Below are 21,505 nucleotides of genomic sequence, written 5' to 3'. Positions count from 1 at the left end.
TGCAAGATCTTTACACAGCGAGACGCGCGTCGGGGCAATGTTGTCGCCGCAGGTGCATTTCTGAAAACGGGCATCCATGAAGCGCGTAAGCAGCCTCCACCCATCGTTTCAGTTCAGTCAGTGACAAGCATCTGCGGAGATAACCCGACGGCCTCTTATACCTCCTACTCTCCGCTTTGTTAGCGGAGTTTATGCAGCTCCGCTTCGCTCCTCCTTCCTCCTCAAGTTTGCCATCTGTTCTCGGAATCTCAGTGCGTCTACAGGTTGAGCGCTCTAGAAACGCAAAGGATTGGGTTAAAACAAACGCAACAGGTTATAAATGCGTTAATGAATCCGAGAGCGTTCATAGAAATAAAGGGAGGGCGAAATGTGGGAACAAAATAACTAATTATACCAGCGATAACGTTTCAGTCATCACCTATTTGGATTGGCTCATTTATATTTGTGTGAAACTCTGCGCGAAAGTTCATCATGGTTTCGTTGCTGGATTTATGCGCTCTTGTTATATTGCTCGTTTGGGGATATTGCGTCCTGGCAGACACGGGCTTTACAAACTTTACTCTGGACAACGAGGTCCACTCTAGTTTCATCCACCGGCGCTTGAAGAGCCAGGAGCGCCGGGAGATGCAGCGGGAGATCCTGTCAATCCTCGGGTTACCGCACCGGCCGCGGCCGCACCTCCACGGCAAGCACAACGCCGCGCCGATGTTCATGCTGGATCTGTACAATGCCATGTCCACTGAGGCAGACGAGGAGGGCTTCTCGTACCCCTACAAGCCCGTTTTCACCACTCAGGGACCGCCGATCGCGACCCTTCAGGACAACAACTTTCTGAACGACGCGGACATGGTCATGAGTTTTGTTAATCTAGGTAAGATGGTCACGCGCGCACTGACAGTCCTGGGATGTCAAATGCCATATTTTTTACCCTGCCAAGGGAAACTGCGACCACCTATGATGCTTAAATTGAAACCAATATTAGGCTATGTTAAAATAAACTAAAATCCATAAATTCTTGTTTACAGTGCAAATGCACTTATTTGGTCATAATGAGTGTTATGATATAAACTAATAATGCAATATTAATGGAGTTACATAATTTGAAAAAGAAGCACTCAGTTTTGACAAAAATGTCCATTTAATGAACGTTGTTACGAGGCGCTCTGGAATACTTGATTCTGGTTGGTCAACTCATCAGTCAAAACTCTTTGTTTATAAAACGGATAGTTCTGGTCTTTGCTTCTGATTGGTCAACAGAGCCTTCCAGCTGTGTTCTTTTCTACAATATATTGAAACAGCTGTGAGGTGAAACGCCTGTTCATAAATCACAGCATTTTATTCTATTTTGTTGAGGCCCCTTCATGAGTTTGCTTAATAAAAGTGAAAAGCGAACATTCTTATAACAATTTGTGCCCTCAATGTTTTTATATGTAGAAACTGTTTGATGAAGGAATCAAGGAGACCATGCTACGGTTACTATAACTACTGATGGAAAATTACATCCTTGGGCTTTTTAGCCCAATTGTATCCTATCATTGAGAACATTATAGAAAAACATATTTTGGGGTCAAATTTGATGAATAGATTTACAAGAAACAATTTAAATCTGCATAACTGCATACCATTTTAAGTGTTTGTTTAGATGTTCTTGACAATGTCACAAAGTCTGGTTCCAAAAGCAAAACTGATGTGGTTTGTTTTGGAAGGCAAAGAGCAACTAATGAAACTGCAGCGCTTGAATGTGAAACATCATTATGAGGATTATATTTCTATTCTATCTGATAGTCAGTTCAAATAAAAGTCAAAACTCAGATTGATCTTCTGTCTCTTCATGTTTTGGCATCGACAGGAAAGACCTGCCACAGAAATCAGATAATAACAGGGCTGAGTGAATAATAACTGGCCAAAGAATGGGGATTTCCCGCCTCCCCGAGAGTCTTAGATGTTTTAGTTGTTCCTGGGCCAAATAGCACGCATAGTTCTCTCCTTCATTGTTTGTTTGATTTTATTAGGCCACTTATCTGCACAAAGTCTTAACCTTGGCATGATTTCCAAGCCCCTAATGCTGGGGGACGCAAACCTATATTTGCATTGGGGAGTGATAATAAAGCACTGTCGCATTCCCAAGCGTCTGCTGTCTCAGTGCCAGCTGTGTCCTCCGCTAATGTTCAGGTGTTCAGAGTTGGCTGTCTGGGAGCTCAACGGTCTCTTTATCTTCAGTTTTTTTCCCTCCGCAGTAATGATATCAGCTGACAGAGGCACAAGTGTTTTGCTAAGTGCAAAGTACGTCTCATGACTCGTTTGCTTAACTGCAGTGACAAAGCCTATGGGGCCGCTCACATATACTCCTGCATTCAAAAGTGACAATGGAATGACCCTTAACTATGGAAACCATAGTTTCTGCCAATAACATTTATTGTTGCTACTGTAAAACCATGATACATAATATATACATATCAGTTTGATTAATGCCTTTTCTTCATCACCGTGGTAGCTACGGTTCACTGTTTTATTATAAAAACAACAACTGTAATAACTCTGGTATTTTGGCAACACGTCTTGTATGAACCTTCCCAGGTCACCATTCAAGCAGTTTTTAGTCATCCACCTTAACCTCCATCTAAAGTGTAATCTTTGACGCCGCCTAACTTTGCCTGCCTGAATGTTTCATAAGAACCTGACTTGTCTTATCAGCAGGCCTATTAGTTTCCTCATTAAAGCGTCATCATCTACACGCAAGCACAACACTGCCATGCAAAGTGTGATTTATTGTCCGATAAGAGCAATTATGTTGTTAAGGGTGTGATTTGTATCGCTGTTTATTGGTAAGATGAGTTGGATGTGATAGCTAAGTGATAATCTGAATTCTTCTGAAGCTATAAAACCTTTATGACATTCCAAACCTGTATGACTTTCTTTCTTATGCGGACATAAAATAAGATATTTGGGCTGTTTTTGTCAAATACAATGTTAAAAGAGAGAGAGAGAGAGAGAGATTTAAAAAAAAAATCAGGTTTGGAATGACATGAGGGTGAGTAAAAGAGGACAGAATTAAAATTTTTTGGTAAACTGGCCCCTTAAATACTGATCAAAACTTAAGAACATATTTTGTTTAGTATAATGAAAAGAAATGATTAATCTGAGAAAGGCTAATGTGTGTGTGTGTAAGTAAGTGTGTGACTACAGGGAGGGAGGTGACAGTGTTTCTTATTCTGAAATGTGTAATTATCCAGAGGACTGCTGTATTGTGTCTATTTTGGACAAGCACTGACACAGATGGATTTGACCACAGAGGCTCGCAGATTCAAGGGCCTCTCTCTCTTTCTGCTCCGCTTTCATCCTTCCCGCCAGCTTTAAATGAAACAAACTGCTGCAGCCGCTCTATTCAACCAAACTGAAGTGCCACAGCGCACCTTTTATATTAAACAGTGTCAACAGTGACTTTCCCCTTTGGCAATTTGCAGGAAGAATGTGCAGATATGTGTACTGTATATATTTACTTTATTTTCACCATGGTGGTTACGTAGTTGCTATATTGCATTAGGCCCAGAGAACACTGCATGGATGCCATACGATACGAGGGTTTTGCTTTCTTCACTGAATCTGCGATCCATAAACCTGACAGTTAATCATAACAAAGATGTTTTACATAAGCAAAATGAACACAAGGAAAACAAAAAGAGTTCACACAGAAACCATATGCGGTCCAATAACATCTAAAGAGATTTTAATGTTTACTGGAATATGATTTTCTCCAAATCCCTTCAAATTATGAAATGCACATTATGTTCCCAATGGTTTTAAGAAGGAATGCATTATTTTAGCTGTTTTTTTACTTTTAGAGAGTTTACTTGTACTTCTTTTGGTGAAGAAAAGCCCCTGCATTCAGTTGCATCTTGCAAAGTTTTAAAAGCCTTCTTCAGGCATTTCCTTAAAGAAAAGAAACACAGCACATCTTGATTGATTGCATCTTGCTCATTTGCCCTAGTATTTGATTATCTGCATCGTGGCTTTGCAAAAACAAATGCATGTCTTCATTATACGGTCACAGCATGTTCACTGTGACAGAAAATCTGCTTTGTGAGTTCAATACCCGAATCTCGTGATTCGATCAGTCTTATTGAATCTTTTGAAAAAATACACTGATTCACCTGTGGCATTTTGAGAAAAGGCAAGCGTTTTTTTTTTCAGAAGCAATGGAAGTGTCAGTGTCTGTGTCTTTGCTTCCTTACAAGCCAGTTAGTGACTGGCTGCATTTTGTATGATCTAGAACAAATTCAAATTGGTTAGAGATATTTACAACAGATATTTAACCCTCCTGTTGTGTTGGGGTCAATTTGACCCACACCCGATTTTCAAACTGCTCGAAATACTTGTCAAACTATAAATTTTTTTCTTGAAAGTTTGTGAATATTTCTCATTTAGGGTCATGAATGTGCAAGCAAAGTTTCGACGCATAAATATCTTTTGGAAAGGCTGTACAAAAAAGTAATACAACTTTTGACCTCCATTGGTTTCCATGCAAAAAGCAACACTTTGGAAAAATGCTAAAAAGTCAGGTATAAGAACCAGAAAACCTTCATTGTTGCTTGTTAAAGGCTAAAATATGAAATAAATTATGAAATGTAAGTCTCAAAGTTTACTCGAAAATGAGACTATTCTTTTGAATCATCCAAGAAAAGTTCACTTTTTCTTTATCTAGTTGAGTTTCAAAGTCAAAAAATCTCTCAAAGGATGTTTTTGATTATTTAGTTTGCAGCACTAAAAAAAATGTGAGAAACCCATTTTGCCCTCACAAGGGTTTGAGAAACAGGAAAAAAAGGCAGATGAAGTACAAATAGTAATAAATACTATACAAATAAGTACAAATAATGTAAGATGCTATACTTGTAGTTATTTGCACCGATAAGCAGTCATGAAAAAAAAGAAGCAGATTTTTGAACAAAAAATACAGTATGTGGGTCAAATTGACCCCTAACACAATAGAAATAGCAAGAAAAATAGAAGGGAATTATTACATTTCTCACATATTTTATATTTTTAGTCTCTGAGAAGCTGCAATAAAGTTTTTGTGTTTTTGTATAAATCTTTAGTAGTTTTTATAGTGCCGATTTTTGGTAAATTCACCCTTCACTGGGAGTTTGATTGACAGGGCGTCTTTCCGCGGTTGAAACAAGATACCTTCTGATGTTCATTCATGTTTATTTTGTGCTATAACTAGTAAAGAGGAAGAGATGATCGGTTCTCGTGCCGCTACAGCAATCTGTCACGACACATTAAAGAGCCACAAAACTGGATTTATTTTTGAATTTCGTAAAAAAAAAAAAAAGACAAAATTTGAAAGCTGAGACTTTGTTTCATATCAGAAGGAACCTGCTCTGTCTTGTCTGATGCCATTGTCAGAGTCCTTTTTGCTCCGTGATGTATTTTTCACTGCGTGAGAACATGATGTGTGGCGTGAGAGTGCCATGGCTTGTCGGACGTAGCAACAGTAACTAAGGAGGAAGAGCGCAAATCGTCTTTGCGAAGAGTCAATTGCAATCAATGTTTTTGGAGAAATAGATTCATACAGTGCAAATGTAACTTAATGGACATTTTAAAACAGATTTACTCATTTTAACTGCTCCTTTTCGACTTATCTTCTTACTTGCAAATGCAAACTGAAGTTTTCCAGTTGAAATACACCATTTTCAGATGAAGCGACCAAAGTGTTTCTCATATATGGCGAAAATAAATTGTACTTCTTTCACCCTCCGTCTCGATCACTTGTACTCTTTCCTTCTGAATGAAGCTGGGTGGCATTCGCTGCTTCTAAAATATTATGACAACACTTGTGGATCTGATTTCACAGATACTCTTCTAAAGCACGGTGGGGAGGTCTGCTGAACGACAGGCTCTAAAGAAGCTTTGTTTGGCATGGCCGGACCCTCTTTATTCCTACAAATGTTCATAAGGCTGGGGCACAATTTACGACAGACATGTGGGTGTCTCGCTGCTCTGAGAGAATGAATCTTTTCGTCTGTCAAATGAAGTGTGTTTCAATTCCAGCGCAGGTGTGACTGTTTGTAGCACTGGAGGAAACGGCTTTGTACTTGAGTTTAGAGTTTTATAGAGCCAGCTGTTTCTGAGCTACATGCATGTGACTTGAGTAATGTTTAGGATATAGTTTTGTCTTTTGATGATATTCAATGTCTATTTTTATGTAATTCATTTTAATATTGAGTGTATCTCCCAGTTTTAGTTGTGTCATTCGATTGCCCAATAAAAGATCTCGTTTTGTTAGGTTTAATGATAACAGAGATGTTAGTGTGCCTGTGTGTAGAGTAAGTGGGTGGGTCTCTGATTTCTTTGGACCCTGGGGCACTGGGACATTTTGTCTCTGTGTCACCTTAGTAAAAAGCCCAGCTGTGTAAATGGCTTACGGCATGTATGTAAAATGTAAATGCAACACGCAGCATGCAACACAAGACAACACTGCGGAGGGTGTGTGAATGCTCCAGGGATCGAGAACATGCTTTTCAGTGTGTGAAATGCCGACTCTCTGCAAGATGCTCAGCAAGATACTACTCAAATAAAACCACATGAAGGAGGAACACTTCAACAGTGTAGATTCCTAGCTGAATGTTCACGCTGCTCTTTTCCATATAATTAAAGTGAATGGTGACTATCGAGTACCTTAAGGTACAAAAAGTTTTCAGACATGTAATTGCATGTTAATTGCAATTAAATCAAAATATATTATAGATTAAATTTATATTGAATGCCATTAACTTAAGGGTGCTTTTTACTATCCACTTAAAGGGATAGTTCACCCAAAATCTAAAATTCTGTCATCATTTACTCACCTTCAAGTTGTTCCAAACCTGTATGAGTTTCTCTCTTGTGTTGATCACAAAAGAAGATATTTTGAAGAATGTTGGTAACCAAACAGTTGACGGTAGCCATTGACTTCCATAGTATGAAAAAAAATACTATGGAAGTCAATGGCTGCCGTCAGGTGTATATTTGAAGAGTTTGGTTCCAAAACGCGATAAACGGCATTAAAAAAAAATGTGAGTTTCCGCCAAAATCAGTATTGTATCTGGTCGGTATTGAAAAGTCAACTTTTAATTTGACGTAAAATGTAATATCCGCAGAGTTATTCTCTCATGTTTTCTCCCTTTCTTTCCAAACCACTACAAACGCCAGTCTCCCTTCTCTGCAGAATGCGATATATCTGCTCAACCAATCACAGCGCACCATTCCACGCACTCTAGACAGTAATGGCGGCGCTTGGAATACACACGGCATCCTAGTTTTCCTCATCTATTTTGTACTTTGTGATCAACAAACAAACTTAGGGCTGCACGATAAATCGCATGTGATTGTCATGCGCATATAGTCAGTAAAGCCGGTTCTGTGATTAATAGTAAATCTCCATCACGTGCTTTCAGATGGAGTGGCATTTAATACACAGAGCTGTAGATCACTGCAATATCGCGTTCATAATCGCAGATGAGTCGCATTCGATTATGAACGCAATACTGCGTAGCTTGTCAGTGTAAGTGTTTTTATTTATGCCATTAATGTTTTTGTTAATACAGCGTATAGCACTAGTCAACTAAATGAATGTAACATGGCAAAGATGAATGCACTTTTGGAAGTTGAATGTAAGGGAAATGTCATTTTGGAATTTCTGTGGTCTAATGTGACATCAAAATAAGTGTACTTTAAAGTGCAATAAAACATTATTAGAACAATGATTTAAATGGAACATTAAAGTGCAACTTTTAATTTGACATTATTACGAAGTGCACTTTTTAAAAGTGTACTCATGTGTGTTAAGAAACAGTCATGAAAGTGAACTCTAGTTAAGTACAATAAGTGGCCTTTTATTTCAGTAATATTACATTATCTGCAAGTGTGGATTTTAGAAATATACTTTTAAGATTTGACATACACTACAAGTGCACATGCATTACCATTAAGAACACATCTTTTTTTCACAGGGGTTTAGTTGTTGATGAAAAGCAGGGCAGATATCAAGGGCTTTACCTAAGTCTGTCAGACCACTTAGTAGTTCATTCCTTTAAAGTCAGTTACATTTTTAGGTGAGATGTCCCCATCCTAGCGTGTCAGGACACATACAGGCAGTCATCTCCAAAGAGAGAACTATAATTCTGGCCACTACAAAATTCTCTGAGGATTCAGCCTCTATATTCACCTAGTGGAAGCCAAGCAGTAAAAAGCCACAAGAATGAGGCATTGGAGCCAAAGATGTGCAGAAAACTGGTGGGAGAGCTAAAAGAAGCGAGGGGCTTCTGATTGAAAAACAGGACTGAGTGGAAGAGGGACCTGCTGTGTAGTCATTTCTGTAATATTTTGTTTCTTCCTATGTTGTGATGGCCCATATTCTTCTCTTCAAGTATGTGGATGTAAACAAGAGCAGAAAACACTTTCTTTTCATACAGGGTCACTGGACCACCAGGACTTTATAACATAGCAACACAGAGAATGTGAAGTTCTGTTCCAAAACCTGACTTGCTTTCTAATGCCTATCTAAGCAATCTTAACTCAAATGGATCTTCATAAATGACTGATTACAAAGTCTAAGCAACTTTCACAGAAAAGAAAGTTAAACAATACTTGTTTTTGTACATGTTTTCAAGCAGCCGATTTTTGTATTCACTACACAAACGTCAACACAAAATAACAGAATAATTTACTCGCACACTACAATTACTGTTAATTAGTTATAACCATGTCTGTTATAAACCTGAATATACTCAAATTAATTGAAAAGTGTAACAGAAGAAGCTTGTCGTAATGACAGTAGCGCAAACAAAAGTAGTAGCTGTTCCGAGCCCACCTCTTCAAGCAGGCCAGGTCATGGTTCAGTGAACACACTAGACCAGGGGTAGGCAAGTTCGGTCCTAGAGAGCCGCAGTCCTGCAGAGTTCAGCTCCAACCCTAATCAAACACACCTGAACAAGCTAATCAATGTCTTCAGGATTACTAAGGCTATAGGCAGGTGAGTTTTGTTTTCAGGGTTAGAGCTGAACTCTGCAGGACTGCGGCTCTCTAGGACCGAACTTTCCTACCCCTGGACTGGAGTAATGATGTTAAAAATTTAGCTTTGAAATCAAAGGAATAAATTACATTTTAAAATATGTTCGAATAGATAAGTTATTTTAAATAGTAAAAATATTTAAAAATTGCACTGTTTTTGCTGCACTTTGGATCAAATAAATGCAGGCTTGGTGAGAGAGAATTAAACAAGTAAAAAAACTTTAACAATCTTACTGTTCAAAAACTTGACTGGTAGTGTAGTTTTATAGGAGGAGGTTTCAGAGACTTGGCAAATTCATTTTTCAAAATGTGTAGGTACAGACATCTGTTGTGGGAGTTCTTGGCAGTTTTTCGGAGGCTTTTTTTTTTTTTTTACAATTTTTTATAATATTTTAGTTAATTATACGAATTGTTTTCTATTTTTAATATTTTTTTATGTAATTTATTCATGTGATATCAAAGACTCCAGTCGTCACTGTTACATGATCCTTCAGAAATCATTGTAACTAACAGGATGATTTGCTGCTCAAAAAAACATTTCCTATTATACTCAAAGTTGAAAATGGTTGTGCTTAATATTTTTGTGGAAAATGTCAAAAGAATAAATTATTTTTTGTAATAATGTAAAAGTGTTTACTGTCACTTTTGATCAATTTGATATGCCCTTGCTGAATAAAAGTACTAATTTCTTTTAAAAAAATTTACTGACCCAGTGTGTAGTGTAGCCTATATTAGAGTGCAAATGAAGATTTAATTGAACTATTACCCATCATCTGAGCCGCTGCACAGTATGCCCTCTCTGAGAGGTGACCAACGCACATGGAATACTTTGGCCGTGTGACCTGTAAAGACTTTTAGTGGCTGGTCTGAACTGGTGGCCAAGTAATAGACTCGAACATTCTTGTCTTCACAGCCAGTGGCAATCATATCTCTGTGTGAGTGCGAGAGAGAGCGAGAGAGAGAGAGTGAGAGATGAACAAGCTAATCAATGTCTTCAGGATTACTAAGGCTATAGGCAGGTGAGTTTTGTTTTCAGGGTTAGAGCTGAACTCTGCAGGACTGCGGCTCTCTAGGACCGAACTTGCCTACCCCTGCACTAGACAAACGAGCCACACTTTGGGGCTCAAACATGCTTGGGCACAGTTCAGATCGCCTAAGGATGTAGGATGACTAAATTAATATTTAAATGAATAATAATAATAATGATTATTATTAATAAATTAAAATAATCAAACTATAATCTAAATTAAAATGCTAAAAATACAAATAAAATCAAGATGTATCCAATGAATGAATGATATTTAAATGAATAATAATAATAATGATTATTATTAATAAATTAAAATAATCAAACTATAATCTAAATTAAAATGCTAAAAATACAAATAAAATCAAGATGTATCCAAATAAATGAATGAATGAATGAATGAATGAATAAATAAATAAATAAATAAATAAATGTTTTTTTCAATGCATCAGAAGATTTCTTTGGAAAAGTGTGCTAGAATTTTCATCTACAATCACATTAAGAAGTTCACCAAAAAATGATTATTGTCATCTCTCGAAACATACATGCATGAACAAATACTAGCTAAAATAGTAAATTTTCAATTATATTATACTATTTTCAACAATACCTTTTCTCTGTCAAATAAACTACGTATGTTTGGTAAAGACACAATTAATGTTAATTAATGAATTCATGCTTAAAGTTAAGAATCTTATAAGTCATCACAGTTATGTTGTCTACCTTTTGAAACGCCTTCAATGGGTGTCTATCTAGGTATTGGGACAGACCTAGAATTTTGCTTCGACCTGCAGTGTCTCAAAATCCAGGTGCATTTTAACAGTCCGGTCAAAACCAGACTTCCAGCAGAAATTAGTCCTGATGATCTAACAGGATCTCATTTATTACGAGTTAGACTGCCTCTCTCTGTGAGCGCTCAGACTTCCAGCAGTCTGAGAGTAAGATGAAGAGGGGTGAAATGAGTTTGACCTGACCTGACCCCCGCCGTTAGCTCAACCGCACCCCAACACTTTCCACACGTCAGCCGACCCTGTGCTGAGAGTCCCGTCGGCTGAGGAAATGACCTGTCTGCTACCTGCCACGAGAAAGAGACGTCATTACCCCATCAATTTTTTTATGGGTCTGTTTTCCGTCTCTCAGCCTCGCTAATGCGCTATTGAGAGCGTTAGTCACAGCTCGCTCTCATGCGATCCTCTGGCTAGTGGAATCTCTGAGAGATAGATAGATGAGAGGGAGGGAGGAAGAGAGACTTAATACCACACTGATGTGAGGGCTTCTCAGTTATCAAGCCTCTAATTGATTCCTGTTCTTGTAATAGGTCACATTTACATCACAGTCTCTGGAGGATTCATAAAAATCAAACACCGCTCCTGGCAACATGAGCCACACATCCGATCATGGTGAATAAAGGTGAATGAACTTGCGTGCTTTACCATTAATACTTAGCAGATGTTTAGAGGAAACGGACAATGGTGATTAAGAAATAGTCAAGTCAAGTCACATTTATTTATATAGTGATTTATATGATGCAGATTACAGCTTCACAGTAATAAACAAGAAAATAACAGTATTAAAGGGTTAGCTCACCCAAAAATGAAAATTAGCCCATAAATTACTCACCCTCAAGTCATCCTAGGTGTATATGACTTTCTTCTTTCAGACGAATCCAGTCGGAGTTATATAAAAAATGGTCTTTGATCTTTCAAGCTGTTTAAAGCCACTCAGCGGGTGTTGCATGCATCAGTCCAAAAGAAGTGAAATAAAAAGCGCCCATCCATAAAAAAAGTGTCTCGCCTTGCTCTGGGGGGTGAACAAAGGCCTCCTGTAGCAAATCGATGCGTTTTTGTAAGAAAAATATCCATATTCAAAACGTAATAATCACTTTAATGTAGCTCTAACTACATAATATTTTATTTTTTATTTTTTTTACATTATGATTTTAGGACAGTTGTATTATTTTATACTATTATACTAACTTTTTTTTTTAGCTTTATGCCCTAAAATATATATAAAAATGAATTGAAATTTAGACATTCATAGAGGTGTATTCAATTGTATGAATGAATTTCATGTATTTTTTGAATAAATTAGAATCCTGGACGTTCTACTACATGACAGTCAAACTGTTTTAACCTTCAACTGCTTTAACCTTTTGTTGTGAGTCTACAAGAGCTGTCCCCTGAGGTTTGCTGAAAGCAGACACATGTCTGTGTTTGTGTGTGTGATATATATATATCAGTGAGCCTCTTGTTAGCGCACAAACTCTCTTGAGTCTCTCACTACAACAATGGGTAATCCTTCTGGACATTGCTTTTACACACACACACACACACACACACACACACACACACACGTAGATCTCTGTGGACACTCAGGCTCATGGCTGGCAGTCAGTAATGTTTTATAGCGGCTAGGTAATAAGAAGCTTTGTTGGGGAAGCATGACATAATAGGTAAATTTGTTAGGATTAGCAATTTGCTGTCATTAAAAGGCGTCTGACTCAATGCACATTGACAAGTGAACACATCATGTCTTTGTTTTGCTGTTAATAAACTTGTATTTATCATTCGTCCTGGACTATTAACAAGCTCTGTCATGGAAAGTAAATGACGCTCCATTCAGGAGGGATTCTAGGACTTCAGTCCAATGGAGGTCTTAGTCCTAAGGTGATCATGAGCTGATGTGGCATAGAGAGATGTCGCAAGTTTGAGTCTCACTTGAATGACAGTTGTTTTTAAATGAACTAATTTAAACGAATTTAACACCTGTTTTGACGTATCACTTGTTTGCAACTGTCATCATTTTCTCATCTTCATGTCATTTTAAACCCATTTGACCTTCCTGAATGGTGCACAAATGGAGATGTTCTGCAGAACGTCCGAGCTGCTCTTTTCCACAGAGTGAAAACGAAAGTTGATTCATACTGTTGAGCTTCGAAAGGTTCAAGATTTCTAAAGCAACACAGATTTCTGAGAGGAGACGTCTGAAATTTACTTCAAATCTGTCTCTCCATCAAATGATTTGTTTGCGCTTCTTTTGTGGTGCTTTTTGTCCTTTTTGGAGCTCAACAGATCATTCTGCTAAAGGTTTCCTTTTGTGTCCCACAGAAGATATAAAGTCATGCAGGTTTGGGACATCATGAGTGTGACTAAAAGATGACCGAACTTTCATTTTCAGTTGAACTAAAATCTGGGCTTGTATCTAAACGGTATTTTAAAAGGTGCACTTTGCAATAATGTCAAATTAAACGTTTTAAAAGTTTAAAAGTACATCATTATCATTATAAATCATAGTACATCTGTAACGGGGCTGACGAGACGTGAGACGTGTGGATCCATCTGCAAGCTTTTATTTAAGAGACGTGGTCATAACAGGCAGGGTCGAACAATGGCAAACAGGTATATGGCGGGCAAAACACAAGAATAGTCCTAGGGCTAGCGTAGGTCAACGATCGGCAGACAGAATCACCACGACGGAGCAGAAGACCACCACGGCGGAGCAGAGGGAACCGGAACCCCCCCCGGTGAACCACCCCGACCAGGAGACCATGGCGGAGACTGTAACAACGAGAGAGCAGAGACAGACAACACAGACAGAACATTGGGGTTGATAGACAAGGCTGAGTGTTCAGAGGCAGCCTCCTTGGCTGGGTCGGGACAGGGCAAAAGTTCACAAACGACCTCCTTGGCCGAAACAAAGCAAGCAAAGAATTCACTAACGGCCTCCATAGCAGTGACAGGACAGGGTGAGGATTCCCCGACGGCCTCCATAGCAGTGACAGGATGAGCAGGGGGTTCGCAAACGGTCTCTATGGCCGGGCCTCTATAGCTGTGACAGGATGAGCAGGGAGTTCGCAAACGGCCTTTATAGCCGTGACAGGACAGACAACGAGTTCCCTGACGACCTCCTTGGCCGGAACAGAACAGGCAGAGAGTTTACCGACGGCCTCCTTAGCCGTGACAGGACAGGCAGAGAGTTCACAAACGGCCTCCATAGCCGTGACAGGACGGGCAGAGAGTTTACAGACGGCCTCCTTGGCCGGAACAGAACAGGAAGAGAGTTCACAAGTGGATTCTACTGACACCTCTGGAGGTTCTGCAGCGGATGCCGCCACCTCTGGAGGTTCTACAGTAGGACCATTGGGATACGGGGAGAGTTCAGTAATGGTTCCTTCGACCGTGACAAGACAGCCTGAATGTGTGTTACTGGGTGCCACCACCGTGCAAGGAGCTGAGGCGAGCACCGCCACCTCAGGAGGTTCTGCAGCATGACGTGACTCAGGATGATCAGCTGTGATGTGACGTGACTCAGGATGATCAGCTGTGATGTGACGTGACTCAGGATGATCAGCTGTGATGTGACGTGACTCAGGATGATCAGCTGTGATGTGACGTGACTCAGGATGATCAGCTGTGATGTGACGTGACTCAGGATGATCAGCTGTGATGTGACGTGACTCAGGATGATCAGCTGTGATGTGACGTGACTCAGGATGATCAGCTGTGATGTGACGTGACTCAGGATGATCAGCTGTGATGTGACGTGACTCAGGATGATCAGCTGAGACGTGTCGAGGCTCTGGCAGATCAGCGGAGACTTGACTTGACTCAGGAATGGAAACTGTGACTTGACTTGATTCATGATGATCAGCGATGACTTGACTCATGACGATCAGTTGGGACTTGACTTGACTCATGACGATCAATTGTGACTTGACTAGACTCATGAAAATCAGCTGTGACTAAACTTGACTCATGACGATCAACTGTGACCAGACTTGACTCAGAGGGATCAACTGTGACTAGACCTGACTCATGAAGATCTGTTGTGACCTGACTAGACTCATGATTATGAACTGTAACTTGACCTGACCTTGACTCATGACGATCAGCTGTGACTAGACTTGACTCATGACGATCAGTTGTGACTAGACTTGACTCATGACGATCAGCTGTGACTAGTCTTGCCTCATGAAGATCAGTTGTGACTCGACTTGCCTCATCTGATGGGATATGTAGTCCGGGGTGCTATGCAACAGTGTGTAGTGCGAGAGTCAATGAAAATGGAAAGGGTGACCTCTGATGGCTAGCAGACGGAAGTTCATGGACCGGATTTGTGACAACATCATTATATTTTAATAATATTTTGTTGTGCTTTAAAGAAATACGCTTATTTGATGTGTCTTTGACTAACATACTAAAGCACATGTAAAAAACTCTAGTGTGCTATTTGATATTACATTAATGTAAGTTAATATAGTTAATATATTTTGAATACTCTAAATTTCAACTTCATCATTAGAAGTTTCAATAGAAATGACATTGAAGTATATTTTTAATAATTTAACATAAATTATTGTCATTCTTCAGTACACTTTAAAGGCGTAGTTCACCCAAAAATGAAAATTACCCCATGATTTACTCACCCTCAAGCCATCCTAGGTATATATGACTTTCTTCTTTCAGACGAATACAGTCAGAGTTATATTAAAAAATGTCCTGGCTCTCCAAGGTTTATAATGGCAGTGAATGGGTGTCGAGATTTCGAAGCAAAAGAAAGTGCATCCATCCATCATAAAAAGTGCTCCACACGGCTCCGGGGGGTTAATAAAGGCCTTCTGAAGTGAAGCGGGGTAATTTTCATCTTTGGGTGAACTAAGATCCCTTTAAAATCCCTTTAACCATATTTCAACAGACAATAGAATTATGAAATTTCATATAAAGATGTTCTTAAGTCCTACTTGATTATGTCAAACTCTCTTAAGTTCATTTAACTGCACTTAGTATAAATGTAAACTATAAAACATTTCCCTTTAATTGCGTTAAAAATGCAGTGTCTGAAAACATTATTTTCAGTTATTTTAAATTACATTACTTCCATAATAAGTACTCTTTTTAAAAGGTATGTTAAAGTGTACTTTTTTTTCACAAGGGAAGGTTTGCATGTTTGAATCAGTTATGTGTCAATAAATGAAGATTCCAGACTAACAGATCCATATTTAGTTCAATATTTGCTTATGTGTCTCTAAAGCTCCACAGCAGGACAAACCACTGACACTGAAATGTAGTACACTTTAAGCACAGAATCATGCGGGACCATTTATACGTGATTTTCCATTTTTCCACTTAAAAGGATTATAAATGTTTTTAACCCAAGCCCACCAGACAAAACTGTAAAATGCATCACTTTTACTGTATATCAGGCCAGTCTTCACTGGTCAGCTGGCTCACCGTGTGCTCATAAATGTTCAGAGTAATCATTAAAGTGCCATGTGAGATGGTTAGTTACGGCATAGCTGTTGTTGCTAAACGCTAAAATATTAAGCAGAGTGTCTTCCTTTCTAATGCCTTTCTTCTTTGTGCCTCTTTCTGTTGTTTCTCTGGCTCTGTGGAAGGGCCTTCCTAGCATTCCTGCTCTCAGCGGGCTGCCCTTGGGACACTGCCACAGGTTAATACAGATGTTTCTGTGCATCTGCTGGCCAAAGCAGCTGTGCGGGGAGCTTTATCTGCTCAAAGTCCATACACATACACACACACACACACACACACACACACAATCTAATTTGCAGCACTGCTTTTCCAGCACTCTTTTCAAAGTGTACAAACTGTAGGTCTAGACATGTCAGTTCCTTCTGTGTAGAGCTTGTGTTTGCTGGTTGTTGATGTGACTGGTGCAGATGGACAGGTCTTGGAAGTTATAACAAACAATAGAGAGTGAGTGAGAGGAAGATTACCTCTTATTAGGAGAATATTTTCCTATCGGCCTGCTTGGCACCAAATAAAAGGGAAGTTTTTGACAGAATTTGTTTTCACTTGTTGAGTTTGATTAGTACTCTTGCCGTGACATGTTGCCTTGTGGAACTGAAGTGCTACTTTTCTACCACTTGGAGATCATGATTGCTGCTTTGTATTTAATGCATTTCTTTTTTGCATTTGTTTGATCACTTTTGTTGCTTTTTCACTCTTCTTTTCTCTTTGTGAGGAGAGATGCAACCTGGCCGTTTGTTGTTAGTCTGAGTTCAGTTCTGTTTTACCCCCCCACACAGCTCCAGAGCATCAACATTGAGTAACATTGTTACAGAGAAGCAGGCCGCAGATCTTGCTGTGCTAGGAAATATCAGAAAAATCACAACAAAAGATTCCACAGCTGTTTTCTTTAGTCCAGTCGACACAATATAAAAAAGGACAAGAAGAATGTGGAAAACAACCAAGAGGAATATTGATGTCAGTTTTGAGTTGTTTAATAAGCTTGACAGTGTCTTTAAAGGGATAATTCAACCCAAAATAAAAATGAATTTACTCGCTCGCATGTTGTTGCATAGTTGCTAATTTTTAAATATCCTATTTTTTTCTAAAATTACATATCCTAATTATGACATCAAATGTCAAACTTTTGTGAAATTATGTGACAAAATGGTGAAATTATAAGGTACTAAGTTATAATCATGCAATAAAAGTCGAAATTATGACAAAATGATGCAATTTTTGTCTTTATCTCATAATTTCGATTTTGTCAAAAAACCTTGTTATTTGTCATAATTTAGATGTTTCATGTCTTAACTATAATCTGTTATCTCATAATTCTGATTTATGTCTTTAATTTTGACTTTTAATCTCATAATTGTATTAGTATCACAATTTTGACTTTTTATCTCATAATTATGATGTAGTATCTCATAATTTTGACATAATTTCCCATACATTTGGTAGTCCCAACATATGTAATTCATTTGAATATTTTTTAAATCAGCCCTGCTAACAAAAAAAAAAAAATGCAGGCAAAATATTATTAAATTACATTATTATATTATATTTTTAATTTGACTATAAAGAATGCTGCTTCAAATATACAAAATGTACCTTAGCAATAAATAGAAATGAGATTTTCGACTCAGTTTCTAAACAGATTTACAGACTTAAAGGGATAGTTCACCCAAAAATGAAAATTTGTTTATCTGCTTACCCCCAGGGCATCCAAGATGTAGGTGACTTTGTTTCTTCAGTAGAACACAAACGAATATTTTTTACTCAAACCGTTGCAGTCTGTCAGTCTTATAATGGAACATCCGGCGCGTAACGCGTGTACGTGCTATGGCATAGTAGACATAGATATATATAAGTAGATTCCCGCGGCCCATAGAAACAGTCACTAATGAGGAATCTACTTATATATATCTATGTCTTCTATGCCAGAGCACGTACACACGTCATGCACCAGATGTTGGACATTGCGGTGTATAAGAGGTAAAAAATTATATAAATACTGTTCAGTTTCTTGCACAGACCGATCGTTTCGTGTTTTTACACATCAATGTATCGTCACGAGCCGACCCGATAACCGAACACAGGCATTTCAGAAAACAAACACAGACATAGATACACACTCATACATAACTCGTCGACTCTTCACAGCGGAGAGGAGAAGAGAGTCAGAGATAAAGGATGTATTAGTAGCACTGTTTGTGCTTAGATGCCTGCCTCCTTGAACTGATGCCAGACCAAACCCTGAGATCTGCACTTCATTTGGAAGAATTGGAAGAATTAACTTTTTAAAATGAAAAAGCGTCTACAAAGAGAAACTTTGTTATTCTATCAGCGCAAAAAAACACAAGAAAAGATAATTAGTTTAAAGAAAAAAAAAACATTAAACAGTCTAAGTGTGACATGTTGTGACAGTGTCCATATATCTGCATGTATTCCTGCATGCGTGTGTGGATCTTTTTGCACACAGAACCCCATAATGCATCACAGGATGTTAGCACACACTAATGAGCCAAATGAAAGCACATTACTCTAAAGCTGAGCAATAACTGCGAGCCATTGTTTATGATGACCTGAAACGTGTGTCAAATTAGTCTGAAAAATGGAAACGGCAAATGTTACATCAGGTTTATTTAGGAAATGCTTAAACCACAGGCAGCTTGGAGCTAAACAGGATTCTTTCATTAATTGACTAAGCGTTTCTGGATCTAATTAAACTAAATAAACAACAGTGCAACAGGTACAATGCAAACAGACTGTGATGTGTGTGATAGGGACCTTTGCTAATGCTAGTGTTTATTTTGTGTTTCTGTGTTAGCTTACGCTATTAATCTGTACATTTGCATGCATATTTACGAGACGAAAAGAAAGGTGTATATTGTTGTCTCTGGACGATGTTTTGGTCTCAGAAAAACACCTGGTTTATAGCATGTAATTATGTTGCTGTTTATTAATTCATTCAGAACTTGAAAGATCTGCAAGGTGTTTGACTAATGTGATTTCAGCGGCTGTGGCCAAGATGTGAATATTAATCTTCACTGCTGATACAGACATGCATATTGATCTTAAAGGGATAGTTCACCCAAAAATGACAAATTCTGTGATCATCTACTCACCGTCAGGTTGCTCTAAATCAGTTTCTTTACACCAATATGAGTGTCTTCTGATGAACACAAAAGAAGATATTTTGAAGGATGTGGGTAACCAAACAGTTGATGGATCCCACTGACCCCTAATTGATTAGATGAGATTGGGGAGTCTAACATACAGCTCTGCTAGAGAGACAAACAGGAGCAGATGAATGTAGCATGTATAGTGTCAAGGACTGTGAAGGATAGGATGGAGAGCAGCTGAGAAAGAAAGAAAGAGTGAGGGATGGAGAAGGAGAAGGAGTTTTCAGGTGTCCTGCTGAGAAGAGGAAGAACACCGCATGGGGCGGCGGGTGTGAAGCGGGTGATGGGTATGTGCACTAATCTGTTGTGTCACCGCGGCCTCTCCTCTCATCCTGCCTCAGAGGTGTCAACCTCCTGAAACGTGTCACACTTTGACAAGGCCCTGTTTTGCCCCGCCTGATCCATATCCCACAATGCTTTGCTATTAATAAACCACTCACTCATTCCCATATACTGGGAATGTCACATAATTCACTTGTAAGTTACGTTAAAACACGTTGAATTAGACTTGAATTAGAGCAAATGTTTGAAATGAATTACACAGGACCAATCTGTATAATTGGTTTGCTATTTTTAGCAATACACTACACTTATACACAGATTTGCAGATATATATCCATCCCACTTGCTCACCAATGGATCCTCTGCAGTGAATGGGTGCCGTCAGAATGAGAGTCCAAACACCTGATAAAAACATCACAATAATCCACAAGTAATCCACACCACTCCAGTCCATCAGTTAATGTCCTGTGAAGTGAAAAGCTGCATGTTTGTAAGAAACAAATCCATCAAGACGTTTTAACAACCTGTTTTTGCTTGTAAACGGAGCTTGATCTGTGCATATTGCTCTCCTGATTCAGGCGAAATAACTTTTTCACTGCATAGCAACATTATAGATAGAGACTCATATTATAGCCAGAATCAACAGTTTGAAGTTAAAAAAGTCTTAATGATGGATTTGTTTCTTACAAACACTTGGCTTTTCACTTCCTAATGTTAATTGATGGACTGGAGTGGTGTGGATTACTTGTGGATTATTGTGATGTTTTTATCAGCTGTTTGGACCCTCATTCTGACGGCACCCATTCACTGCAGAGGATCCACTGGTGAGCAAGTGATGCAATAATAAAAACTCATTTACATATTGAATAGCTTGAGGGTAAGTAATCTTGAGAAAATTGTAATTTTTGGGTGAACTCTACATTTAAATCAGCATGGATTATGGGTAAAAAGTGCAAAACATGATGAAAATAACAAAATAGCTGAACTATACAGTGAATGAGGACACAGCACAGATCTGAATGCCATGTTGCAAGCTGGGTTTGAAATACAGGGTGTTGTCAGGCGATCAGGAGGATGTTGGTGAGCTGTTTGGTGTAGGTTGTAAGTGATGAAGAGTGACATCATCTCTGCGGTTATTCTCTGTGTGTGTTTGTGTGTGTGTAACAAGAGCAGCTGTGCTCAGTTTAAATGTGAGAGGTCTGCTCGTAATCCCACAACTAAACAGGGTGTGCGTGTGTGTGGAGGAAGTGCTCGGTGAGATGCTCAACAGCTCCAGTGCTTCTTTCCTGTGCCCAACACATGTGAGAGACTGAGAGCGGCTGCCAAATTGAGTAGTTTGAGCATGTGCCCTTTAGAACAGCTTATTACGGCAGAAAAAAAAAACCACAGACAGGAAATGTACCTCATACTTTATAAAACAAAAACAATGTAGCGACAGTAATTTAATAATAACAACTGTGGGAATGTAAGTCTGTGTATGAGCAACAGACAAAGAGTATTAGAAAGACATGAGGGATAAATGATGCATGTTTTCATTTGTCTACGTTTGACGGTGTGTTTCCAATTAGAGGTCACATTTATCTCATAATGGCCTTGCGCACTCACACACACACACACACACATGGATGAATCAGTGGGTTTTGGTCTGGCTGTATTGAAGTGGTTCAGTGGAGGAAAGAAAACTTTATTTCTATAGTAATTAAATGCAGCACATT

The 21,505-nt window shown here is 38.7% G+C and overlaps 1 protein-coding gene across 1 annotated transcript in view; it reads left to right on the top strand.

Annotated features, from left to right (window-relative positions):
- Positions 1-188: 188 nt before the first annotated feature.
- The window catches only part of LOC107673428 (bone morphogenetic protein 7-like), a 63,485-nt gene continuing 42,168 nt past the window's right edge, over positions 189-21,505 (top strand). The window contains exon 1 of the mRNA XM_016467024.1: positions 189-871. Within this exon, the coding sequence (XP_016322510.1) occupies positions 472-871 (400 nt within the window). The 5' untranslated portion in view covers positions 189-471. The remainder of the gene's footprint in view (positions 872-21,505) is intronic.

The sequence above is a fragment of the Sinocyclocheilus anshuiensis genome, unplaced genomic scaffold, assembly GCF_001515605.1.
Source record: "Sinocyclocheilus anshuiensis isolate Anshui unplaced genomic scaffold, SAMN03320099.WGS_v1.1 scaffold453, whole genome shotgun sequence".
In the NCBI taxonomy this organism is placed as follows: domain Eukaryota; kingdom Metazoa; phylum Chordata; class Actinopteri; order Cypriniformes; family Cyprinidae; genus Sinocyclocheilus; species Sinocyclocheilus anshuiensis.
The sequence above is the reverse complement of the archived record's forward strand: the minus strand, read 5'-3'. Positions and strand labels throughout refer to the sequence as shown.